Source organism: Muntiacus reevesi, chromosome 10 (genome assembly GCF_963930625.1).
Source record: "Muntiacus reevesi chromosome 10, mMunRee1.1, whole genome shotgun sequence".
In the NCBI taxonomy this organism is placed as follows: Eukaryota; Metazoa; Chordata; class Mammalia; order Artiodactyla; family Cervidae; genus Muntiacus; species Muntiacus reevesi.
The window spans coordinates 3,651,376-3,672,587 of NC_089258.1; the positions used below are offsets into that span (position 1 = coordinate 3,651,376).

Below are 21,212 nucleotides of genomic sequence, written 5' to 3' on the forward strand. Positions count from 1 at the left end.
CAACCCCGTCATCTCGCCATCCTCTGGGGCTGCCGCACACAAATAAAAAAGCCTCGCAGCCCCTGGGTTTGAGGCCTGAAAAGTCTCCTGCCTTAGTACTACTCTGACCCCCGAAACTGCCAGCCACGCTCTGCTTCTCCCCTTCCCTGTGTCGCTGGGTGGGCGGCTGGCGGAGACCTGGCACTGTGTCTTTTGGGAGGAGACCGCCCCCAGGGCCTTCAGCTGGAGGGCTGCTCGGGGGCGATTCGCAGTCCCAGGCACCGCTCGGGAGAGAAGTGCCATCGGGTCGCCTGCTTCCTCCTCGGCGGCGGTCCCTCATCCCGGCCGCGACCGGACAGCGGGGAGGCGGGACTGAGCCTCTGGTCAGGGTGACATCCGAGACAAGACGCCTCACCAGGCCCTGACACCCTGCAGCGGGGCGGGCAGAGGGCTCTGCGGACTGGCGCTCGGCCCGCCCGCGCCGAAGCCCGAACCGGCCTGCGGGACTGGGGGCGCGGGACCCGGGGGCGCGCCCGCGTAGCCGCCGCCGTAGCCCGCACAGTAGGGAGCGCCCGCGTAGGGGCCGTAGCAGGAATAGGGCGCCGCCGCCGCCCCGTAGGGGCCGGGGAAAGCGGGCGCGCTGGGTCCCAGGCAGGGCTTGCCGTCGCGCACCAGCACGGGCACCGCCACCCGGCGCGGCGCTAGCGGGTGGCCCGCCAGTTCCAGGGACTTCTCCTGGCGCTGTCTCTTGCACTTGTAACGTCGGTTCTGGAACCAGATCTTGACCTGCGTCGACGTGAGCTGCAGCGCGCTGGCCAGATGCTCGCGTTCCGGGGCCGACAGGTACCGTTGCTGCTTGAAACGCCGCTCCAGCGCCAGCACCTGCGCCTGCGAGAACAGCACGCGCGGCTTCCGCCGGGGCCGCGCGGCGGGACGCTCCGCGCCGTCCCCGCGCGCGCCGCCGCCGCTGTCCCCCACGCGGCGCTCAGGCACCCGGGTCCCGCCGCCGGGGAACGAGGCCGCGCTGAGGACGGGCTCTAAAAGCACAGGAGGGAACACCGTCAGCGCCAGCCTAAGGCTCACCGGAGCGATTTTCCCAAGGACGCCCCTCCTCCCTGGTAGCCTTCACCTTGCGCGTCGTCTCCTCCTTCTGCTCACCCCCTCACCCCGTCCCAGGTCGCCCTAAACCTTCCTTCCCCCCAAGTTGTCTCTTTTGTACCTGTGGTGATGATTGCTGCTAGTGGTTTAGTCCCTAAGTCGTGTCTGACTCTTGGGATCCCATGGACTGTAGCCCATCAAGCTCTTCTGTCCATGGGATTCGTCCAGGCAAGAATACTGGAGTGGATTGCCACTTCCTTCTCCAGGGAATCTTCTGGATCCAGGGATTGAATTCAGGTCTCCTGCATTGCAGGCGGATTCTTTACCGACTGAGCCACCACGGAAGCGTAATGCAAGTTGTGACTCTCTGTGTTTCTCAGTGTACAGCCGTTTCCCCAAAGGTAGACTCTTGGTCAAGACTCTAAGCTTCATTTTCTTGTTAGTTGTCTGTATCTGGGCTGTTCACTTTGACTGCAATTCTCAGATGTGGGTAAGTTTGGGGAAACATTTGCTGCCAGTCTATTCGCTAGAGACTAACTTTAGATTGCTCTTGGTGGAGAAGGAGAGAGAGCCTGGTTATCCATTGTGGTCCCCGCTTCTAACGCAAGTGCCGGGGGCTCCAGTGCTACCCACCTTTACTGGCATCCTTGCTTCTTTTGTCATCAAGGGCCCACCCCATGTTTCTGGAACATGATGCTTTGTAATCCAAATTAAGAAAACAAAATAATTTCTGGCTCCTGATTCTTGGCTCAGAAACTAAGGTTGTCTTTGCAGGTATATAAATTTGAGATCCACATTTGGCTTTGTTTTTTTTTTTTAAGTGGGCTTTTTCCTCTTTGGGACCTCCCTGGCAAGAAGGTGGCATTGGCTCCTCCCTGACTTCTTGTTTGGAAGAGGCAGAGCTCCCAAAGGTCACCCCAGGGCAGCTGTGCCCAGCCTGCCAAAATGCAAGCTTCCTTTGCTTTTATCCTACATCTCTCCTATTTTGGCAAAGCTCTATTTTTACCCAAGGATAAGAAGGAAGGCTTCCCAGGTGGCTCAGTCGTAAAAAATCTGCCTGCATTGCTAGCCAGTGCAAGAGACAAAAGAGACTCAGTTTCTATCCCTGGGTCAGGAAGATTCCCCTGGAGAAGGAAATGGCAAACCACTCCGGTATTCTTGCCTGGAGAATTTCATGGACAGAGGAGCCTGGCAGCTGACAGTCCATGGGGTTGAAAAGAGTCAGACACAACTGAGTCACAGAGCAAGAACAAGCAGGGAGGCAGTGCTAAATTTTCATGAAATTCATGAGAGGAGAAAACCGGAATGTGGAGTGATGCATGTGTGTGGTGAGGTAGAGCAGGATGCTTCTAATTAGACCCAGTGCTTTCGGAACTGACTCAAATCCACAGCCAGCTGGCACAGTCTCCTGTGGGATGGCATTTCAGATTGAGGAAACAAGACCTTCCTCCAGCGAAGCCTGTGTTCAGACAACCTGAGAACATCTCTCCCAGCAAAGAGGAAAAATATTGACAAGGGTTTGTCTTCTTAGCAAATCAAAATGTAACCGCTGGCCTTCAGTGACTCTGTGGAGCCAGCGAGACCCCACTTGGGAGTTGCTGACCACTCAGGCTGAGGGGCTTCAGGCCACCCCAATCCCTCCCAGTCACAGTTTGGAGTCCCTGTCACCCTGTGTCCCTGAAAGCAAGGTGGGGATGGAGGAGGAGCACAGAGTTCCCCAAGAATGTTCCTTCTGCGAGTGATCAGTGGCTGCCGTGGCCCTGGGCTGAGATCCTGGAGCCCGGCCCCTTCTCATTGTCACTGCCCCAGGCCCAACAGCAGCAGAGAGTGCGCTTCAGTGTCTTCAGCTGCGAGGTGACAGCAATGGTCAGGGGAGTGTGACCCTTCTTTGGCAAAGCCGAAATCAAAGGTCAGTTGGCTGAGCAGCACTGGGGGAGGTTAGGGCTTAGAGTCAGCTGCAGAAAACTCACAGGTTTCTTTAAGAACACAGCCAAGTGTACCGTTCTCCAGGCTCCTGGCTGCTGCTGGATTGTGTTCAGTCACACTCTTTGCGACCCCATGGGCTGCAGCACTCCAGGCTTCTCTGTCCTTCAGTATCTCTCAGAGTTTGCTCCAACTCCACTGAACCCATGATGCCATCCAACTGTCTCATCCTCTGTCGTCCCCTTCTCCTCCTGCCCTCAATCTTTCCCAGCATCAGGGTGTTTTCCAATGAGTTGACACTTCACATCAGGTGGCCAGAGTGTTGGAATTTCGGCTTCAGCATCAATCCTTCCAATGAATATCCAGGGTTGATTTCCTTTAGGATTGACTGATTTGATCTCCTTGCAGTCCAAGGGGCTCTCGAGTCTTCTAACTCCAAACGAGCATCTTTATTTTCTTCATGTGGCCAGTTTGAGGCTCAAAGAGAGTGGCTGTGGGACAGCCTGGCTGAGGAGACCGGGCCTGTGAGGGTCCTCCTGAAGCCCCCAGACCTGCATGAAGGCTGTGAACTGAGACGCAGAGTTTGGCAAGAGGAAGAGTGGACTTTTCATCCCTCAGACTGTCAAGTCTCCCCTGCCAAAGCTTCCCAGATGGCAGGAGCCAACACATCACAAGCCCTGTCCACCTCTTCCCTTCCTGCAGCTGGACACAGATCCCTGAGTCTGTCTGCCAACGTACAGGTTTGCCTTCGGAGACCAGATGCTATGACTCTGCTGGAATCGTCTGTCTCCCAGAGCAGCTAAAACTTGAGCTGCCCTTACTGAGCTGCAGTCAGAGGAACGACTGGGCTGGCCACTCAGCAAGCCCCAAGAAAAGACTGGGCTGGGACTGATCCCAGAGTCTAACAGAGCTTCCTCTCCCAAAGCGCCCCGCTGCTTTCATGGCTACACTTTTGGCAGATGGTCTAGGGTAGAGAGAGACTAGGAGATGGCAGGGAAAGCTGGTGGTGATGAAGCACAGCTAAGATACTGCAGAGGATTTTGCTGTAAGAAAGAAGCTATGCTCTGTGATGACCTAGAGGGGTAGGATGTGAGGGAAGTTCAAGAGAGAGGGGATATATGTGTACTTATGACTGATTCACTGTTGTTGTATGGCAGAAATCAACACAACCTTGTAAAGTAATAATCCTCCAATTAAAAATCAATTTTAAAAAAGGAAGAGAAACTGGAGTTTCTGGAAACTGCCTCAGTGAGTAGGGGAGATGTGTTTCTGGGAATCATGTAGGACAGGTTGTGGAAATCGTGAAACCCCAAGATTCAGGACCTTATTTTCGTTAGGAGGTCTGGAGGGGATGGTAGAGGGGGCTGAGAGTCCAGTCCTTCTGACTCTTCGAGTGAAAAAAAATGGGGCTAGCCCTAGGAGCCGGGAAGACCAGGAGATGAGTGTCCCCCGAAAACGCCAATTGGTAATGATCCAACCCCACTCCTTGGTCTCCCTGTAGGATCTAAGGCCCCAGCTCGTACTCACCTGGCTTACCCACCGATTCAGCGTCCATCTCTGTGACTAACTCACAGGGACCTCCGGAAGGCTCCGACCCCTCCTGCCTCCTGTCTTCGCTGTCTGCGCTCCGGATGCTGGGGACCTTGGAGCCTCGCTGTTCTGGGACGGCTCGCAGGTACTGAAAGTTTTCCGGGCTCCCCCGTGTCCTCTGGAGTTGCAAGGCATCCGGACCGAGATGCTCACGCTCCAGGCTCAGGATGTCATTGACCGAAAAGGGAGTGGAGGTGACGGGGTTCAGTAACATCCCAAAGGCGGCGGGGGCGGGGCTGGGGCGTCCCTGGTCCCCACAGAGCGGAGCGCCCAGAGCTTTCCGTTTTGTCGCTGCAGGCCCCGCAGACCCAAGATCTGCGACAGACGCCCAGAGTCCCGGATCGCGCCTTCCTCTGGACCATCCCTGCCAGACGATTGACCCTGAGAGCCGAGTGACAAAACCGCGGAATCCCATTGGTTCCTGCGGAATCCACGTGTTAACTTAGCATCTTCCCCGCCCGCCAGCCGCCCACCCGCCGCAGTCCTTTCTTCTCTTGCCCTCCTAATTTCTCACCAACCCCCAGCCACTTTCCGGAAGGTTTGGGTTCTCAAAAGCAAGGAAAAGGGGAGAGAGAGTGCGCGCGGCTCGCATGTAATGTGAATACACTACAAACCAGAGCTTCCGAAGTCAACCATGGGTCCCTCGGGACTCTCCTAGAAAGTGTGCGGAGATGGGGGTGGAACCCTTGCTCTACAACCCGAGGCGGTCCCTCCCGACGTGGCTGGAAAACTCTAGAGCGAGACCTCTGGGCACGCGCAGGACTGGAGCCGAACGCCGGAGTCTTAGGGCGCGCCCCGTCGGAGCCAAGAGGCTGGGAGCTCCTTCCAGGGAGCAGAAGCTGGACCCTGGAGGAGCGAGTCTTGACTCTCCACGGCCAAGACTGATGTGGAACTGGCTCATTTATAGCCGACTCGGGTGCGGGAAACAAAGATCTGCCACTTCCCAGGAGGGACCTCTCAGCCCTGAAGCTAAGAAAGGCTTTAGGAGCTATGCCGAGGGAGATTCTGGCCTCTGCAGGCTCTCGGGTGGGTGGAGAGGAGGAAAGGAATCGTCCTCTCCCCGCTGTAGGTGCCAGACAGGGGCTCACTTTACCTTTCTCGACTATAAGTTCCTTTTTCTCCTCCCCTAATTTACCCTCCCTAAAGTTGTCTTGAGTGTGTGAGCATGCGTGTAGGAACGCGGCGCCCCATGAAAGGGTGGGAAGTTTTGACTAGCATCAGATCTTCAGAAAAGCTCCTTGGACGCAGCCAGCGTCGAATAAAGGGAGCCTGTGTGTACAGTGAAGGAAATGGCAACGAACTCCAGTACTCTTGCCTTGGTAATCCCACGGTCAGAGGAGCCTGGTGGGCTACAGTCCGTGGGGTCGCAAAGAGTCGGACACGACTGAGCGACTGAGCGCGCACGTTGGTGTGTAGTCTTTAGGAACACGTAGGTCCAGTCCGCGGATCCGGACTCGCCCTGGAACGTATCATCTGCAGGCTTTGGGCGAAGTATTTACTCTTCCAATCTCAGGCGTAATGGAAAAAAAAAAAGGAGATAAGAATAAGCCCATAATAGAATATAGGATGACTGCGAGGATTAAATGGGATTATGTGTGTGTATGAAACTGTAAGGATTGTGACTACTTACACTACATGGTTTGGTCAAACATAATTTGAGGTCAACGGTCAGAGCACAGAATCTAAGAAATATAAAAAAAATTTAAATTCAAATGAGACCTCATTAGAGTTTCTTTTGGAAATTCAGATAAAATGTTTCTTAAATAAACCTTCTTTGGAGAATTGGATATTCTAAGATCTGACTGGGCATGATTATTTCCTGAAACCTGGATAAACTGTGTACATCTCCCCAGTCTAGTGGGCACAAAATTTCTTGCAAAAATTAATGCAAATTTGATGGTTCTTCTAAGAAATGATTTCTATATACTGTATCATTTGATCTTTGCATAAAGACAGACCCGAGTGTTTTCAGTTTCTCTTTTCTTTTCTTATTGAGGAATTGAAATCAGAGAAGCTGAGCAACTCAGGAGGTGACCCAACTCCACAATGGCAGGGTGAGCCAGGATTTCTGTTTTGCTAAAACAAAATCCTCCCACCTCCCTGAGACATGGCTTTGCCCTCAGAGATGTCAAAATCTTTCAATGACCCATAAATTTATTTAAGTGTTTTTATTTTATGATTATAAAAGTCATGCACACTTTGGAAAAACTAAGGAAAAGTTGAAAAGAGCATAAGTTCCATATAGAGATGATATTTTAGCTCTCTTAAGTATATATTTCTGCAGGTATGAGCTCATAAGGTAGATGAAACACATATTTTAAATTTACATTATAAGCATGTCTAGCTTCAATAGAGTTTATACAGTTATATTTTTAAACGGCAATGCAATAGTCCATGTTATGGCTGGCCACCTGATTCAAAGAGCAGACTCATGTGAGGCAGTTCATGGGGTCGCAAAAAATCGGACACTACTTAGCCACTGAACAACAGTGAATGAACCACAAGAAACTTTATAATTTTAGATTATAGCGATTTGTTTTTCTGTCGCTGTGAATAATTCTTCAGAGAACATCCTTGTCAACATTTTGGATTATTTTCTCGGGATAAATACGTAGAATAAACAATGAATCGAATAATACGATGCTCTAAAACACATTCCACGACTTCCTAGAAAAACAGTATTAAGGTATCCTCCTCCTTTCAGAGGTACAAGCGATAGGTAGATGAATATTTACAACCACCACCAGGGCACCCAAAAGATGGAGAATTTCTTGATAGAACTTTCCCATTCAGAGCACGTGGGGTGGGCGCTCCTCCTACTTCTCTCCCACGTCTGGCTGAGTCCTCGCCTTCCAAGCTTGGCTGGGAGTGGATCCTGTTTAAAAACTTTAAGCCTCAAACCTGCCAGCGCGTTATTCTAGAGTGGAGTTCTCTCGGCGGACTGCCGCCCTCAAGGAAGTCATAGAAGAAAGAACATCTTGAGAGAAATTGGCATCAGCAGCCATGAGTTAAAATCCTGCTGTCAGGTCCCCGGTTTGCTGCGAAGGATCAACTGAGATCTGGGACATGGGAAGGATTCCCAATCCCTCTCAAGCGGTGCAAACACAAACCTTCCTTACCGAAAGGGCTCAGGCTGCCCCAGGCAAATCCGAAGAGAGGAGACCACAGCGCGCTGGGCCACCGAGGCCGCGAGAGCAGCGGGCGGAGAACCTGCATCTCAGCGCTCCGGGCTCGGCTTCCAGAGTCACCTCCGCGGCTTCGATCACCGGTTCCCGGGACATCGCGGCAAACCGGCCGAGCCTCCCCGACCCCTACCCTTTCTTCCGGATTCAGCGCCAGGGCGCTCAGAGTCGCGCGCAGGAGAGTGCAACAGATGCGCGGATCTCGTCCCTTCCCGGTCAACCTGTTGCCGCCGCGCTAGACCAGCCGGCGGCCGGAAGAGAGCTCGAGCACCGACTGTTTGCAGGAGCGCGGGAGTCCCGGAGGGGAGCGGAGGGACCAGGCGCAGCGTGGGCAGAAAAGCCTGGAGTCCCGGCTCTTACGCGCAGCCTGTTACTCAGAGCAGCGTGGATTAGGAGGTGCAGTGTGTGTGAGTGTGAGTGGTGTGTGTGTGGTGTGTGTGTGTGTGTGTGTGTGTGTGTGTGTGTGGTGTGTCCCTTGGGCCCGAGTGGAGCTGTCACCATCTCTGTACTTAAGATAGAGCGGACCGTGCTGGGCGGCGGGGAGTGGTGGTGACCGGGGCGGATCTGCCTTCCTCCACTCGCGCACGCAGTAAACGCTCCAACAGTACTAGGTCCTCAGGCGTGTTTTGAGCGCCTGCCTTGCGCCGGTTATGCCCAGGCTCTGAACATAGTGAGGAAATGAGGGGTCTTCGCCCTTTAATTTTATCCCATTCTGGCAAGGGAGCACGTCTGCATGCTCAGTCGTGTAGGCTCATTGCGACCCCACGGACTGTAGCCCGCCTGGCTCCTCTGTCGATGGAATTTTCCAGGCAAGAATATTGTAGTGTCATTGCCTCCTCCAGGGGATCTTCCCGACACAGGGATGGATCCTGCGTTTCCTGCATTGGCAGACGGATTCTTAACCACAGAGCCGCCTGGGAAGTCCCCTTCAAGGGAGACAAACTCCTATACCATTCCCACAAAGCGTGATGACTGGCATAGTCATATGGAATTCATGCACAATATTTATTGAGACTTTTCCCATTGGTGGTTAACAAAAGTTCTTTTGTTCCCCTATTTCAGACTTTCCCAAAATGAAGAGATGCCATCTTTAAAATTCGATACCCAACAGGCGACTTTCCAGGCTGGCGCTGGGGCCCATGGGCTTCCAGGAAATCAACGGTCTCTAAGGTCTTTGATGGGAGTCCCCATGAGACCGGACTGGGTCCCTGGGTCTGTGGTCACAGCTGTATTCCCATGCCAGTCACCAGCACAGTAGCTCTTCAATTAACATTTGTTCTACGAAGGAACTTACCTTGTTTACCTGGGGATAGTCCCTCAGATACCCTGAGGGCTGATTCAGTGGTGTCTCTGGACTGCAGCAAGTGGGGAGACTGATCGCCACTCCCCACACTGGCCCTTTCTACTTTGCCATGTTTTTTATGGGGTTCTTTAGCCCACAGTCTTAGAAATTTTTTTTAAATATTTTATATTCTAAATTAATCCTAGAAAATATAAACTCAACAGTAAGAGTTTAGACTTTGCTGCAAATTGAGGTTTTCTTGGTGGGGGGAGTGTTGTGGTGGTACTGATGGCTTTATCTATCTGAGGTTTTGCTGATGTATAATGTTATGTAAGTTTCAAGTATACAACACAGTTATTTTTAAGTTTTAAAAGTTATACTCTAGTTGTAGTTATTATAGAATATTGGCCATTTAAAAATATTATCCTGGTGGCTCAGACAGTAAAGGACCCGTCTTGCAATGCGGGAGACCTGGGTTTGGTCCCTGGGTCGGGAAAATCCCCTGGAGAAGGGAATAGCAGCCCACTCCAGTATTCTTGCCTGGTGAATCCTGGCAATTACTGGTGAGCCTGGCGGATTACAGTCCATGGGGTCACAGAGAATTGGACACACAGCACAAAAATATTATAATAGCTTATTTTTGAATATGTGAAATGTTAACATAATTCTTAAAAATGTCTTTATGTGGACCATTTTTAAAGTCTTTATTGAATGTGTTACAATATTATTTCTGTGTTTTGGCCCCAAGGCATGTGGGGTCTTAGCTTCTGACCAGGAATTGAACCCACACCCCCTGCATTGGAAGGTGAATTCTTTTTTTTTTTTTGGAAGGTGAATTCTTAACCACTGAACAGGAACAGGCAGGGAAGTCTCAAAACATTAACATAATTATACAAGTCAAAACTATGCAAAAAGAAGTGGTCACCCACCTGTATCCTTTCTATTCCATTTATCTTTCCTGGTTCCTATATACTCCCAATCTCATTGGTTCCCCACTGTCCTCTGTTTTGTGCAAATGAGCAGCTACATTTATGTATTTTCTATTTCTCCTCCTTCCTGAGTTGACAAGGTAGCATAACATGGGGACTCTTTCTTGTTCCAAAGCAATGACCTTTATTAAGATTTTTGTGTTAATATCAATCAGTGCTTCTGATTGGTACTTGTAGATGGCTCTGCTTCATAACACAGGATGTCACAGCTGCAACAATGATATCTACGATGTCTATGCATTTTCTACCTACCTCTTCTTTGCTTCCCTGGAGAAGGAAATGGCAACACACTCCAGTATTCTTGCCTGGAGAACTCCATGGACAGAGGAGCCTGGTGGGCTACAGTCCATTGGACACGACTTAGTGATTAACATACTCCTTTGCTGAAAATAAGCTATTCCATGTCAGCAGTATACTCAGAACACTGGGCATCTCCCACTATTTGTAATTGCATATGTCTTTGTAGCCTCATTCTCACAGAATGCCTTATTGTAGTTTTAAAGTAAATCCTTTCAAAACAACTCAATGGGTTTTCTCTTTTTTTTTCTTTAAAATAATGGTTTCTTTTAAATGATGGTTTCTCGTGTTTTCTTTTTAGCCTAATTGTCTCTGTTTTATAGATAAATAACACAGATGGTCCAAAATCAAACAGCTACCAGAAGAAAATTAGAATTCAGGTTTTCTCACTACAAATGCTGATTTCCTTTCTGCCAAATTCCAGTGTTACAAAGACATCAGCCTTCACCTCTGTGCCCACTTTAATTTCCTCAGGAGAAGAAAGGAAGATTTGAAAAAGAAAAACTGAGAACAATTTGACAAAAAGAACTGGACTCTTTTATACAGTTTTCTTTTTTATTTTAAATTCATATTTGCATCTCAATTTATGGATTCTCAAAATAATTCTGTGAGTTGTGTAAAGCAGTTATTATTTCTAGTTTGCAAAGGAAGAAACCAAGACAGAATACAAAGAAAAAACCTATTCTGAATCACCTATGTCTCCTCATTTTCAGGATGGCGCTCTTTCCTTTATAGCACAAAGACTAATATAATTGCTTAGTTATCATCTTTTCTTAGGTTTCTTCATAGTTCTTCGCTCAGTACCCTTAGCACACTTGTTTCTAAGAAAAACTCACTACATATTTTTAAATTTCGCTGAAACTACTGCTCCAATATTTTCCAAATTATTCCAATCAATTCTGTAGAATTTTTTGAGTGCCCATTACATATGGGGAAGGTAAGCACATAATCTATCATTTAAAGCAGGACTCTTAAAAAGGAAGGATTCATTAGATGGATTTCAGGCATAAACCACAGCTGTTCCAGGGACCTGACCCAGGGATCAAACCCGGGTCCCCCACATTCTAGGTGGATTCTTTTACTGCTGAGCCATTGGGGAAGCCCAGGTAGTACTTTGCAAATACTCAGGACACAGAGATAAATAGTACCTTCTCAAGAATCCTCCAGGAGTAGGCAATCCAGTAAGAAAGAAGACAGGTGAACTTTTATGGTAAATGTCACCAGCACATCTTTATCTGATAGACTGGCATTAGTGTGTCTAATTTCACCTGACTGCTGAAGGAAAATGTTTTTATTTACAATGATATTTTCATCATCAACATCTATGATGTGGACCTGATTACCGTATTTAACAGAGTGGTTAATACTGGTGCATGCTTTATTATACTGCACAGAGTAGGCACACCTACAGTCACATGCCTAAGGCCCTCTCGCTGGCACAGGACTCTCCCCAGAATTGGGGCTGCCCCCAGTACTCATTCCAACTAATAGATACTCTTTCACAAGTTACTCTTTTTCACTTAACAATATATTGGTTCAAAAATACCTACTTTATTCTTTTTTACAGTTGCCTAGTACTTCACTGTGTGAATGTACAGGGTTTGTCCAACTACTCTCCGTTGACCGAGCATGAATTCGGATTTCCCAGTATTTTGCAAGTAGTAACAGTGTTGCAGTGAGTGACACTGCTGCCGTGTGGCTTTGTTCCATTGGAGATGTTTCTTCAGAGCGCATTTCTAGAAGTGGGATTGTGGGTCAGAAGCAAATGAATAGATAATATATGTTCAATTGCCAGGCGGCCGTCTGGAATGATTGTATAGGCTTGCTTTCCACCAGCAATGTATGAAAGTGCCTGTCTCCCCTGTAGTATCCTGGTCCAAAGAATGTGTTATACCTTTTAATTTTCACTAATCTGATAAATGAGAAGTGGTATCTTGGTATTGTTCTAATGTGCATTTCTCTAATTATGAGTGAAATGGATCATCTTTTTATGGGATATGTATGTATGTGTGTATGCATGTACATGTATAAAAATACACCAGTATATAAACAAATACACATTTATATGTTTGTTGCTTATTTGACCCCTCAGGGGGCATGTGGATCCTAGTTCCTTGACCTGGTGTGGAACCTGCACCTCCCAGCCCTCATTTGGAAGGGTGAAATCTTAACCACAGACCCACCAAGGAAGTCCCAGTATACGTACATTTAAGTTACATCTTCCATTTTCTATCTAATTTTAAGAGTTTCTATGTATGTTAATGATTTTGGCCACCTGTGCTAATGTTACAAATATTCCCTCCTGTTTGTCAGTTATCTTTAACTTCTTTTATAGTCCTTTTTGTCAGGTATTTTAAAATGTAGTTATGTGTATTAATCTTTTCTTTTTAAAAATATTTGTTTATTTGGCTGTTCTTGGGTCTTAGTTGCAGCTTGGGGAAACTTCAACCTTCCTTGTGACATTGGGGATCTTAGTTCCCTGACCAAGGATCGAACCTGGGGTCCCCTGCATTGGGAGCAGGGAGTCTAGACACTGGACCACCGAGAAGTCCCAATCTTTTCTTTTAATATCTCTAGATTAGAGTCGTTGTGAGAAAAGCTTCTCCTACACCCAGGTTAATCACCCCTGCTTTCTTCTAATATTTGTGTAGTTCCAGTTGCTTATTTATTTTTAAATGTACTTGGAGTGCATTCCAGTGTATGGTGTGGGTTGAGGATCTAATATTATTTTTTCCAATCAACTGTTTTGGGACCATTTAAAGATTCCTCTGCGGTGACTTTCAGAGGCACCCTCTGCGAACCTCTGAAAAATATGTACAAAAATCGCAGGGTTAGTGGAGTGAAAAGTGGAATGGGGGAAGTGATTTATCAATTGTTTAAAAAGCAAGTAGCTTTTCAACTTCTCTTCGTCATCTCTCCACAACCCCCTTTTGGTGTCGGACACAGTTATAGTCCTGCTGCCAGACCTCTGGTGCAGCAAGAGGGGTTGACGCCCCCCTCAACCCCACCAAGCCCGGCGACCGGCTGTAGAGCGCGGGGACCCTCAGCTTCCTCCCGGCCGCTCGGGAGCAAAAATGACCGTTCCCTAGAGCCGGGGAGCGGGGTGAGGGCGGGGATGGGGACACGCCGGGGCTACTCTGCGGGGCCATTCCGCTCCCAGGAGGCTTAGGTGAGGATTCGGGAGCTCCAGGCAGGGGCCGAGCCTCGGCGATACTCTGAGCCTCTTATCTGCGGCCGCGCTTCCAGCTCCATTTCAATTAACATTCCTGCGCCGGCCGCCCCGCCGCCTGATAGCGCCGACCACCACCCCGCGCGAGTGTCCCCACCCCTGGAAAAATAAACTCGGCCCCAGCGGCTCTGTATGTGCATGTGTGAAGGGGGGAAGGGGCTGCAGAGACTCAGATCAAATAAACAGCTCTGCCCAGAGCGAGCCGTGCGGAAGCTGCGCGGTTGCGCCGCAGGATGGCGAGTCTCGGGCGCGGCCCGGGCGGGCTCGGGTCCGGTACCGGTGGGCTCGGGTCCGGGCAACACGAAGCCGGGTAGCCGAAGAGCCGCAGATGCGCCGCAGACGTGCGCCGGCTGCTGCGCGGTCCCTCCACACTGCCTGGCTGCAGGAGCTCTTTAGTAACTGGCAGTCAGCGGTCTTGCTGAGCCTTCCTGATACCCCCCAAAGCCCGTGAAGTGATCAAGTGCATCGCCTCGTCCCCAGGGCCCTAGAGAGAGGGGTTTCACACAGACAGCCTGACCTTCGGGGTCAGACAGATCCTTTCCAGGCCGTTTTTAGTGTCTGGTGTCTTGTTCAGCTTGGGCATCCATGATCTCATTGATGTCCCTTTGAGATAAGTACCTCAGATCTCAGCATCTCATTCCCACGGATGGGGTGTTGAGGGGTAGAGTTCCAGTAACTTGTTTATAGCCATTGGCTTTCTGAGGGGGCAATGACAGGTCTAGCACACAGGACTTTGGAGTCTGGCTCCAAGTTGCACCTTCCTTATGAGCTCAGGCACTGGCAAATTGCTATAAATGATATTCTACTATTATTGTTATTCCCTGCAAGTGTAAAAGATTTCAACACCTCAGGGCACACTGGTGGGATTCAGAGCTGCCTGGTAACTGAGTGTATGTGTGTGGAATATCCAAAGCGGAAAACATTCTAAATGGAATATTTCTACAAAAAATTCACCATAACAAAACATCAGAAACTTCTTTATTCCTTTAATAATTGCACGTTGTTCAATTATTTTTCCAGAACTCACCATCCAGGGGCCTTCTTCTATTGCCCTCTAGAGCCAGCCTGGCCTTCTGAACTCACTCTTTTAATAAAGAAAAAAAAGTATGATACAAATAAATGCCTTGTGTCTTGTGCGTTTGATTTTAAAAGGCAATTTAAGCATATCCTTTAGGGAAACTAGAAACCTGTTAAGGTGTGTTGGGTGAAGATTAGACTACCAGACAGTAATTGTGAAGTAAAGGGTTAGTCACTCAGTTGTGTCTAACTCTTTGCAACCCCAAGGACTATAGCCCACCAGACTCCTCTCTCCATGGGGTTCTCCAGGCAAGAATACTGGAGTGGGTTGCATTTCCTCCCCTAGGGCATCTTCCTGGCCCAGGGATTGAACCTGCATCTCCTGCGTTGCAGGCAGATTCTTTACCGTCTGACCCACCTGGGAAGCCCACTTTGCAAATAAGGACTTTAATTTGTAATGTAGTTCTGGATTTCCACGCTTGTTAATCCTGGATGGATGCTAAAGAAAATGGAAACTCTTCTGAGATCTCTCTCCCAGAAACTTATGGATATTTCCCTCAGAATCCAGGGAAAGGCATGTGGGCCCCTGAGCTGGGGGAGGGTCCATGGCCGAGGGAGCCGCAGGAGCAGATCCATTACACTCTCCCCAGTGGGCACTCTCCCTGTGTAAGTGGTGGCCGAGGGGAAGCCTCCCGGACAAAGATGGAGCACACGGCACAGGCCGCATGTTGATATTTGGTGCCCCCAAGATAAATTATACTGATAACCAAGTGCGTTTTCCCTTTCCATGTCTTCCCCAGACAGTCTGACGCTGAGTAGATGCATTAGAGAGCAGGATGGCTCATTTAAAAGTCAACCTAGGGAAGGGCTGGGCTGCTGAGCAGGCCCACGTTTTGCAGGAGAATGTGCCCAGAGGCTCTCCCTCTGCCAGAGCCCTCTGACCGGCTCTGTTTGCCAAGGCTCCTTCTGGCCCCTGCTGCTGTTTGATCCCTTCCAGGGCCTGGATGCTGTAGGCCAGCAGTCTCCTACCTTTCTGGCCCCAGGGACGGGTTTCGTGGAAGACAATTTTTCCGGGGACCAGAGTGGGTGGGATGGTTTCGGGATGATTCAAGTGCATTGCATTTACTGTGCACTTTATTTCTTTTATGATTATGTCAGCTCCATTGCAGATGATCAGGCATTAGATTCTGGAGACTGGGGATCCCTGCAAACTGCCTTGTCTGCTTGGAACAGGGTTGGAGTGGGTCTGTAACCACAGAATCCTGGGCTTGTCTAGGGTACAGTGGAGGATGGGTGGGAAACAGAGAAGCTGGTAATACATTCTTCCTTCTCAAGCCCTGGTAATTTGGACAGACAAGAGAACAGGAAGTTATATTTTAAAAGGATATAAAATATTTGACTTTGATCCATCAGGCAGACTGTTATACATCCAAACCTGCAATGTTTTACTTCCCATTTCCTTTTGACCTCTCTGGGAGTGTCTGAAAACAGAGACAGGAAGGCAGGTGGTAAAACTGTGCTTGTTGTAAGACATAGGCTTGACATTTGTTCAACCACATCAACGCAGAGAATGAAACTGCCAGTCCAAGGAATGATTGTTATGTGCCAATTCCAAGGAAGGTCCTTCCGTCAAAAGCCAATATTTGGCCACTAATTTACGAAACTCTAGGCATTGTTTCTCAATTCATGGCAAATAGATGGGGAAACAATGGAGACAGTGACAGACTTCATTTTTGGGGGCTCCAAAATCACTGCAGAGGGTGACTGCAGCCATGAAATTAAAAGATGCTTGCTTCTTGGTAGAAAAGCTATGACCCACTTAAAAATATGAAAAAGCAGAGACATTACTTTGCCAGCAAAGATTCAGTCAATGCTATGGTTTTTCCAGTAGTCATATATGGATGTGAGAGTTGGACTATAAAGAAAGTTGAGCACCAAAGAACTTATGCTTTTGAATTGTAGTGCAGAAGACTCTTGAGAGTTCCTTGGACAGCTAGGAGATCCAATCAGCCCATCCTAAAGTAAATCAGTCCTGAATATTCATTGGAAGGACTGATGCTGAAGATGAAACTCCAATACTTTGGCCACCTGATGTGAACTACTGACTCATTTGAAAAGACTCTGATGCTGGGAAAGATTGAAGGTGGGAGTAGAAGGGGATGACAGAGGATGAGATGGATGGATGGCATCACCGACTCGATGGACACGAGTTTGAGTAATCTCTGGCGGTTGGTGATGGACAGGAAGGCCTGGCGTGCTGCAGTCCATGGGGTCACAAAGAGTTGGACACGGCTGAGCGACTGAACTGAACTGAACTGAGGCATTATTTTTATCAACAGCTTCCTTCTCCAAGGGATCTTCCCAACCCATGGATCGAACCCACTTCTCTTACATCTCCTAAATTGGCAGGATGGTTCTTTACCACTAGTGCCACTTGGGAAGCCCTTCCTATGTTGTTATTATTTATCTATTTTTTAAATATTCAAGAAAGCAATAATCCTGGGTGAGATCACCAAAAGCATGAGTATAAATAAAGAAGAAAAGAAAGGCCCAAACCAAATTCTCATGCAGACCAAAAGCTAAGAGTTTCAGAAATTCCTTGGTGATCCAATACCTAGGACATGGCTTTTTTGTGGCTGTGGCCTGGGTTCAATCCCCAGTCTGGGAACTAAGATCCCAGGAACTAAGTTTCAGAACAGGAAACATTCACAAACCAACTGATCTGAATGCTGCAAAAAAAGTCAATGTCATTTTAAAAAATGTGCTCAATTTTTCTGTATTAAAATAAAAAAGAGAGTTTACCATAAAATACATTTTGAGAACTTACTTGGGTTGGATACTGGATAAAAAACAAGCCACCAAGGACATTTTGGAGGCTTCTTTGGTGGTCCAGTGGTTAAGAATCTGCATGTCAATGCAGGGGACACAGGTTCGATTCCTGGCCTGGAAGATCCTGTCTACCTTAGAGCAATTAAGCCCCTGTGCCACAGCTAACAGGCCCACACACCCTGGAACCCACGCTCCATAACAGGAGAAACCAGCACAATGGGCAACCTGCGCATCACAACCAAGAGGAGCCCCCACTCTCAGTAACTAAAGAAGGCTTGCATGCAGCAACAAAGACCCAGCACAGCAGAAAAAGGAATGAATGAATTTTTTAAAAAAAGATATTTTGGGGACAAAATAAGGAATTTGAATTTGTTTTTTAAAAAATCTTTTCCCCAGTTTTACTGAAAAGTTATAAATTTAGGGTATACAGCATACTGATTTGACTTGCATACATTGTGAAATGATTACCATAGTAAGCTAACATCTATCATCTCCAATAGATATCCCTCAAAAGAAAAGAAAAAAAAAATGTTTTTTGTCTTGTGATAATAATGCCTAAGATGGACTCACAACTTTCAAATACAGCATACAGCAGTGTTTACTGTTGTCATAATTTTTGCCAGCGTGTATATCACATCCCTAGTACTTACTTATCTTATAACTGGAAGCCCTGGTGGCTCAGACGGTAAAGCATCTGCCTGCAATGTGGAAGACTGGGTTCAATCCCTGAGTCAGAAAGATCCTCTGGAGGAGGGCGTGGCGACCCACTCCAGTATTCTTGTCTGGAGAATCCTATGGACAGAGGAGCCTGACAGGCTACAGTCCACGGGGCCGCAAAAAGTCAGACATGACTGAGCAAATAAGCGCACACAGCACACCTTTGACTGCCTCCATCCAGTCCCCACCTCGACCTCATCTTTTTCTACGAGTTTATTTTGTTTCTGTTTTAGATCCCACATATAGGTAAGATCTCAGTATTTGTTTCTGACTTATTTCATTTAACATAATACCATTTATGTCCATCGATGTTGTCTCAAATGGTAGGATTTCCATCTTTTCAAGGCCAAGGGTATACAGCATACTGATTTGACTTGCATACATTGTGAAATGATTACCATAGTAAGCTAACATCTATCATCTCCAATAGATATCCCTCAAAAGAAAAGAAAAAAAAAATGTTTTTTGTCTTGTGATAATAATGCTTAAGATGGACTCACAACTTTCAAATACAGCATACAGCAGTGTTTACTGTTGTCATAATTTTTGCCAGCGTGTATATCACATCCCTAGTACTTACTTATCTTATAACTGGAAGCCCTGGTGGCTCAGACGGTAAAGCATCTGCATCCATTACATATACATACCACATCCTTATCCATTAATCTGTCTATGGACATTTAGGTTACTTCCTTATCATAAATATTGTGAATAATGCTGCTATGGACACAGGGGTGCAGATATCTCTTCAGCATGGTGTTTTTGTTTCCTTCAGATACATTCTCAGAAATAGAATTTCTAGATCATATGGTAGTTCTCTTTTGTAATTTTTTGGAAGATCTTCCATTTTGTTTTCCATCGTGGCTGCACCAATGTACATTCCCACCAACAGTGCACAGGGGTCCCTCTTCTCTACACCCTCACCAGCATTTGTTATCTCTTTTTCATGATGGCCGTTCTAACAGGTGTGACGTGGTATCTCATTGTGGGATTTTTTTCTTTTCCATTGTGGTTCACTTTAGGAAATAAAATATAGTTCCCTGTGTTATGCAACAGGACCTTATTGTTTATCCATTCTATATATAACAGTTTGGATCTGCTAGTCCCAAACTTCCAATCCTTCCCTCCCTCTTCCTCTGGGCAACCACAGGTCTGTTCTCTATGACGGTGAATCTGTTTCTGCTTCATAGAGAAGTTCATTTGTGTCCTATTTTGGATTCCACATGTAAGTGATATCATATAGTGTTTGTTTTCCTCAGATATTTGAATTTGCATAGGTATTAGATGATATAATAGAATGAATATTAATGTTCCTGGATGTGATCATAGTAGAATGGTTTTGTTTGAAGTGTGTGGGATGAAGAGTCATGCATGATACATGAATTTTCAAATGGTTTAGTAAAATATGTATGGAGAAAGAATGAATGTGGCAAAATGGTAATAGTTGGTGAATACAAGGATTTGGGGTTATTTATTGCACTAATCTTTCCATTTTTCTCTAAGTTTGAAAATTTTCAAAATAAAAAAGTCAGAGAATAAAAGATTGGAGGAAGAGGAAGAATCAGAAAGGAGCAGAAAAGTCAGAGGGTGAGAACTGGAAACCAAGCGAAGGAAGTAGGTAAGGAGAAGGGAACACAAATGATGCAAAGCATTCTTGGGAGGTCAAGTAGGATGACGGACATGATCGTGGATGGAAAAACACTATCAGTGGTGACCTTGGCAGGGCCATTGGGTAGAGTGAAGGGATGACAACCAGCTTGCCGGCTCAGCCCAAAGACTGGGCCTGCTGACTCTGAAACGGGGCTTTCAGAAACCAGGACTGTGTGTGTGTCTCTATGTGCGTCTGTGTGTTTATGGTTCTGGGAACAGAAGTGGTGAGTGAACTGGGCAGCTTCACTCAGGGTAGGAGGGGTCCCTGGAGAGGGTCAGGGATGGGGATGGGCCCCAAGCTCCTATTTTTTAAAACATTTTTATTGGAGCATAGTTGATTTACAATGTTATTAATTCCTGTTGTACAGCAAAGTGATTAGGTTATACATACATACACACTCTTTTTAAAATATTCTTTTCCATTATGGTTTATCATAGGAGATATATATAAATATATATATATTTTACAATTGCGTTAGTTTCTGCTGCATGACAATGTAAATCAGTTATGTGCTATGATCAGTCACTCAAACATGTGCAACTTGTTGTGACCCTTTGGACTGTAGCCTGCCAGGCTGCTCTGTTCACGAGATTTCCCAGGCAAGAATTGCCATGGAGTTTACCTGAAAGCTCTTTTTTCTTCTTTTCTGTTAGAGATCACACAAGATTAAAGTCCCACCAGGCTTCCCTGTGGCCTAGTGGTAAAGAATCCACCTGCTAATGCAGGAGATTCAAGAGGCATGGATTCGATCCCTGGGTTGGGAAGATCCCCTGGAGTAGGAAATGGCAGCCCAATCCAGTATTCTTGTCTGGAAAATCCCATGGACAGAGAATCTCGATGGGCTACAGTCGATGCAGCTGCAAAGAGTCAGACATAACTGAGCGACTAAACAATAACAAAGTTCCAGAGGGCCCAGGTAGACCACTTACATCTCAAAGGCAGAAGAGAAATATCAATTCCTCCTAGGGAGCTAGTTTCACCAATAACAAATGGTTCACTTTGATACAATAGCAGAGCTGTTAGAGGCCATTTTTGTTCTCCAGATCTCCCAGCAGCCCCTGTTCCACAGGGACCACCACCATAGGATGACTTCCCCCTCCTCTAAACTTCTGGGTCCCCCTGGCAACTTTCTATTTCCTGACCTATTTTTTCCTGAATTCTTGGCACTCACAGGAGTTTCCTAGGTCTCCTGGCTGCTTCATTAGTTTTTGGGCTGCACCTCACAGGTCTATAGGGGTTAGCTTGCACAGCTTAAGGAATGAAGAAAGAGCCAGGAGTTAGCAACAGAGACAGGAGTTAGCAACAGCAACATTAACCGGGAAGGGTTAATGTTGAAATCTCACTGTTGGATCTGCTTCTGTGACTTTAACCCTCATCTGGCCACTTTTGTAAGCACACATAATGGCCTGCCTCAGGGAGATAACCTGAG

At 47.4% G+C, this 21,212-nt stretch overlaps 1 protein-coding gene across 1 annotated transcript; it reads right to left on the bottom strand.

The window, feature by feature from the left end:
* Positions 1-390: 390 nt before the first annotated feature.
* NKX2-6 (NK2 homeobox 6) lies at positions 391-4,804 on the bottom strand. Its single transcript, XM_065946691.1, has 2 exons — positions 4,528-4,804; positions 391-1,016 (listed from the first exon to the last, which is right to left on the bottom strand). The coding sequence occupies exons 1-2, from the start codon at positions 4,802-4,804 to the stop codon at positions 391-393; spliced, it is 903 nt and encodes a 300-aa protein (XP_065802763.1).
* Positions 4,805-21,212: the final 16,408 nt, after the last annotated feature.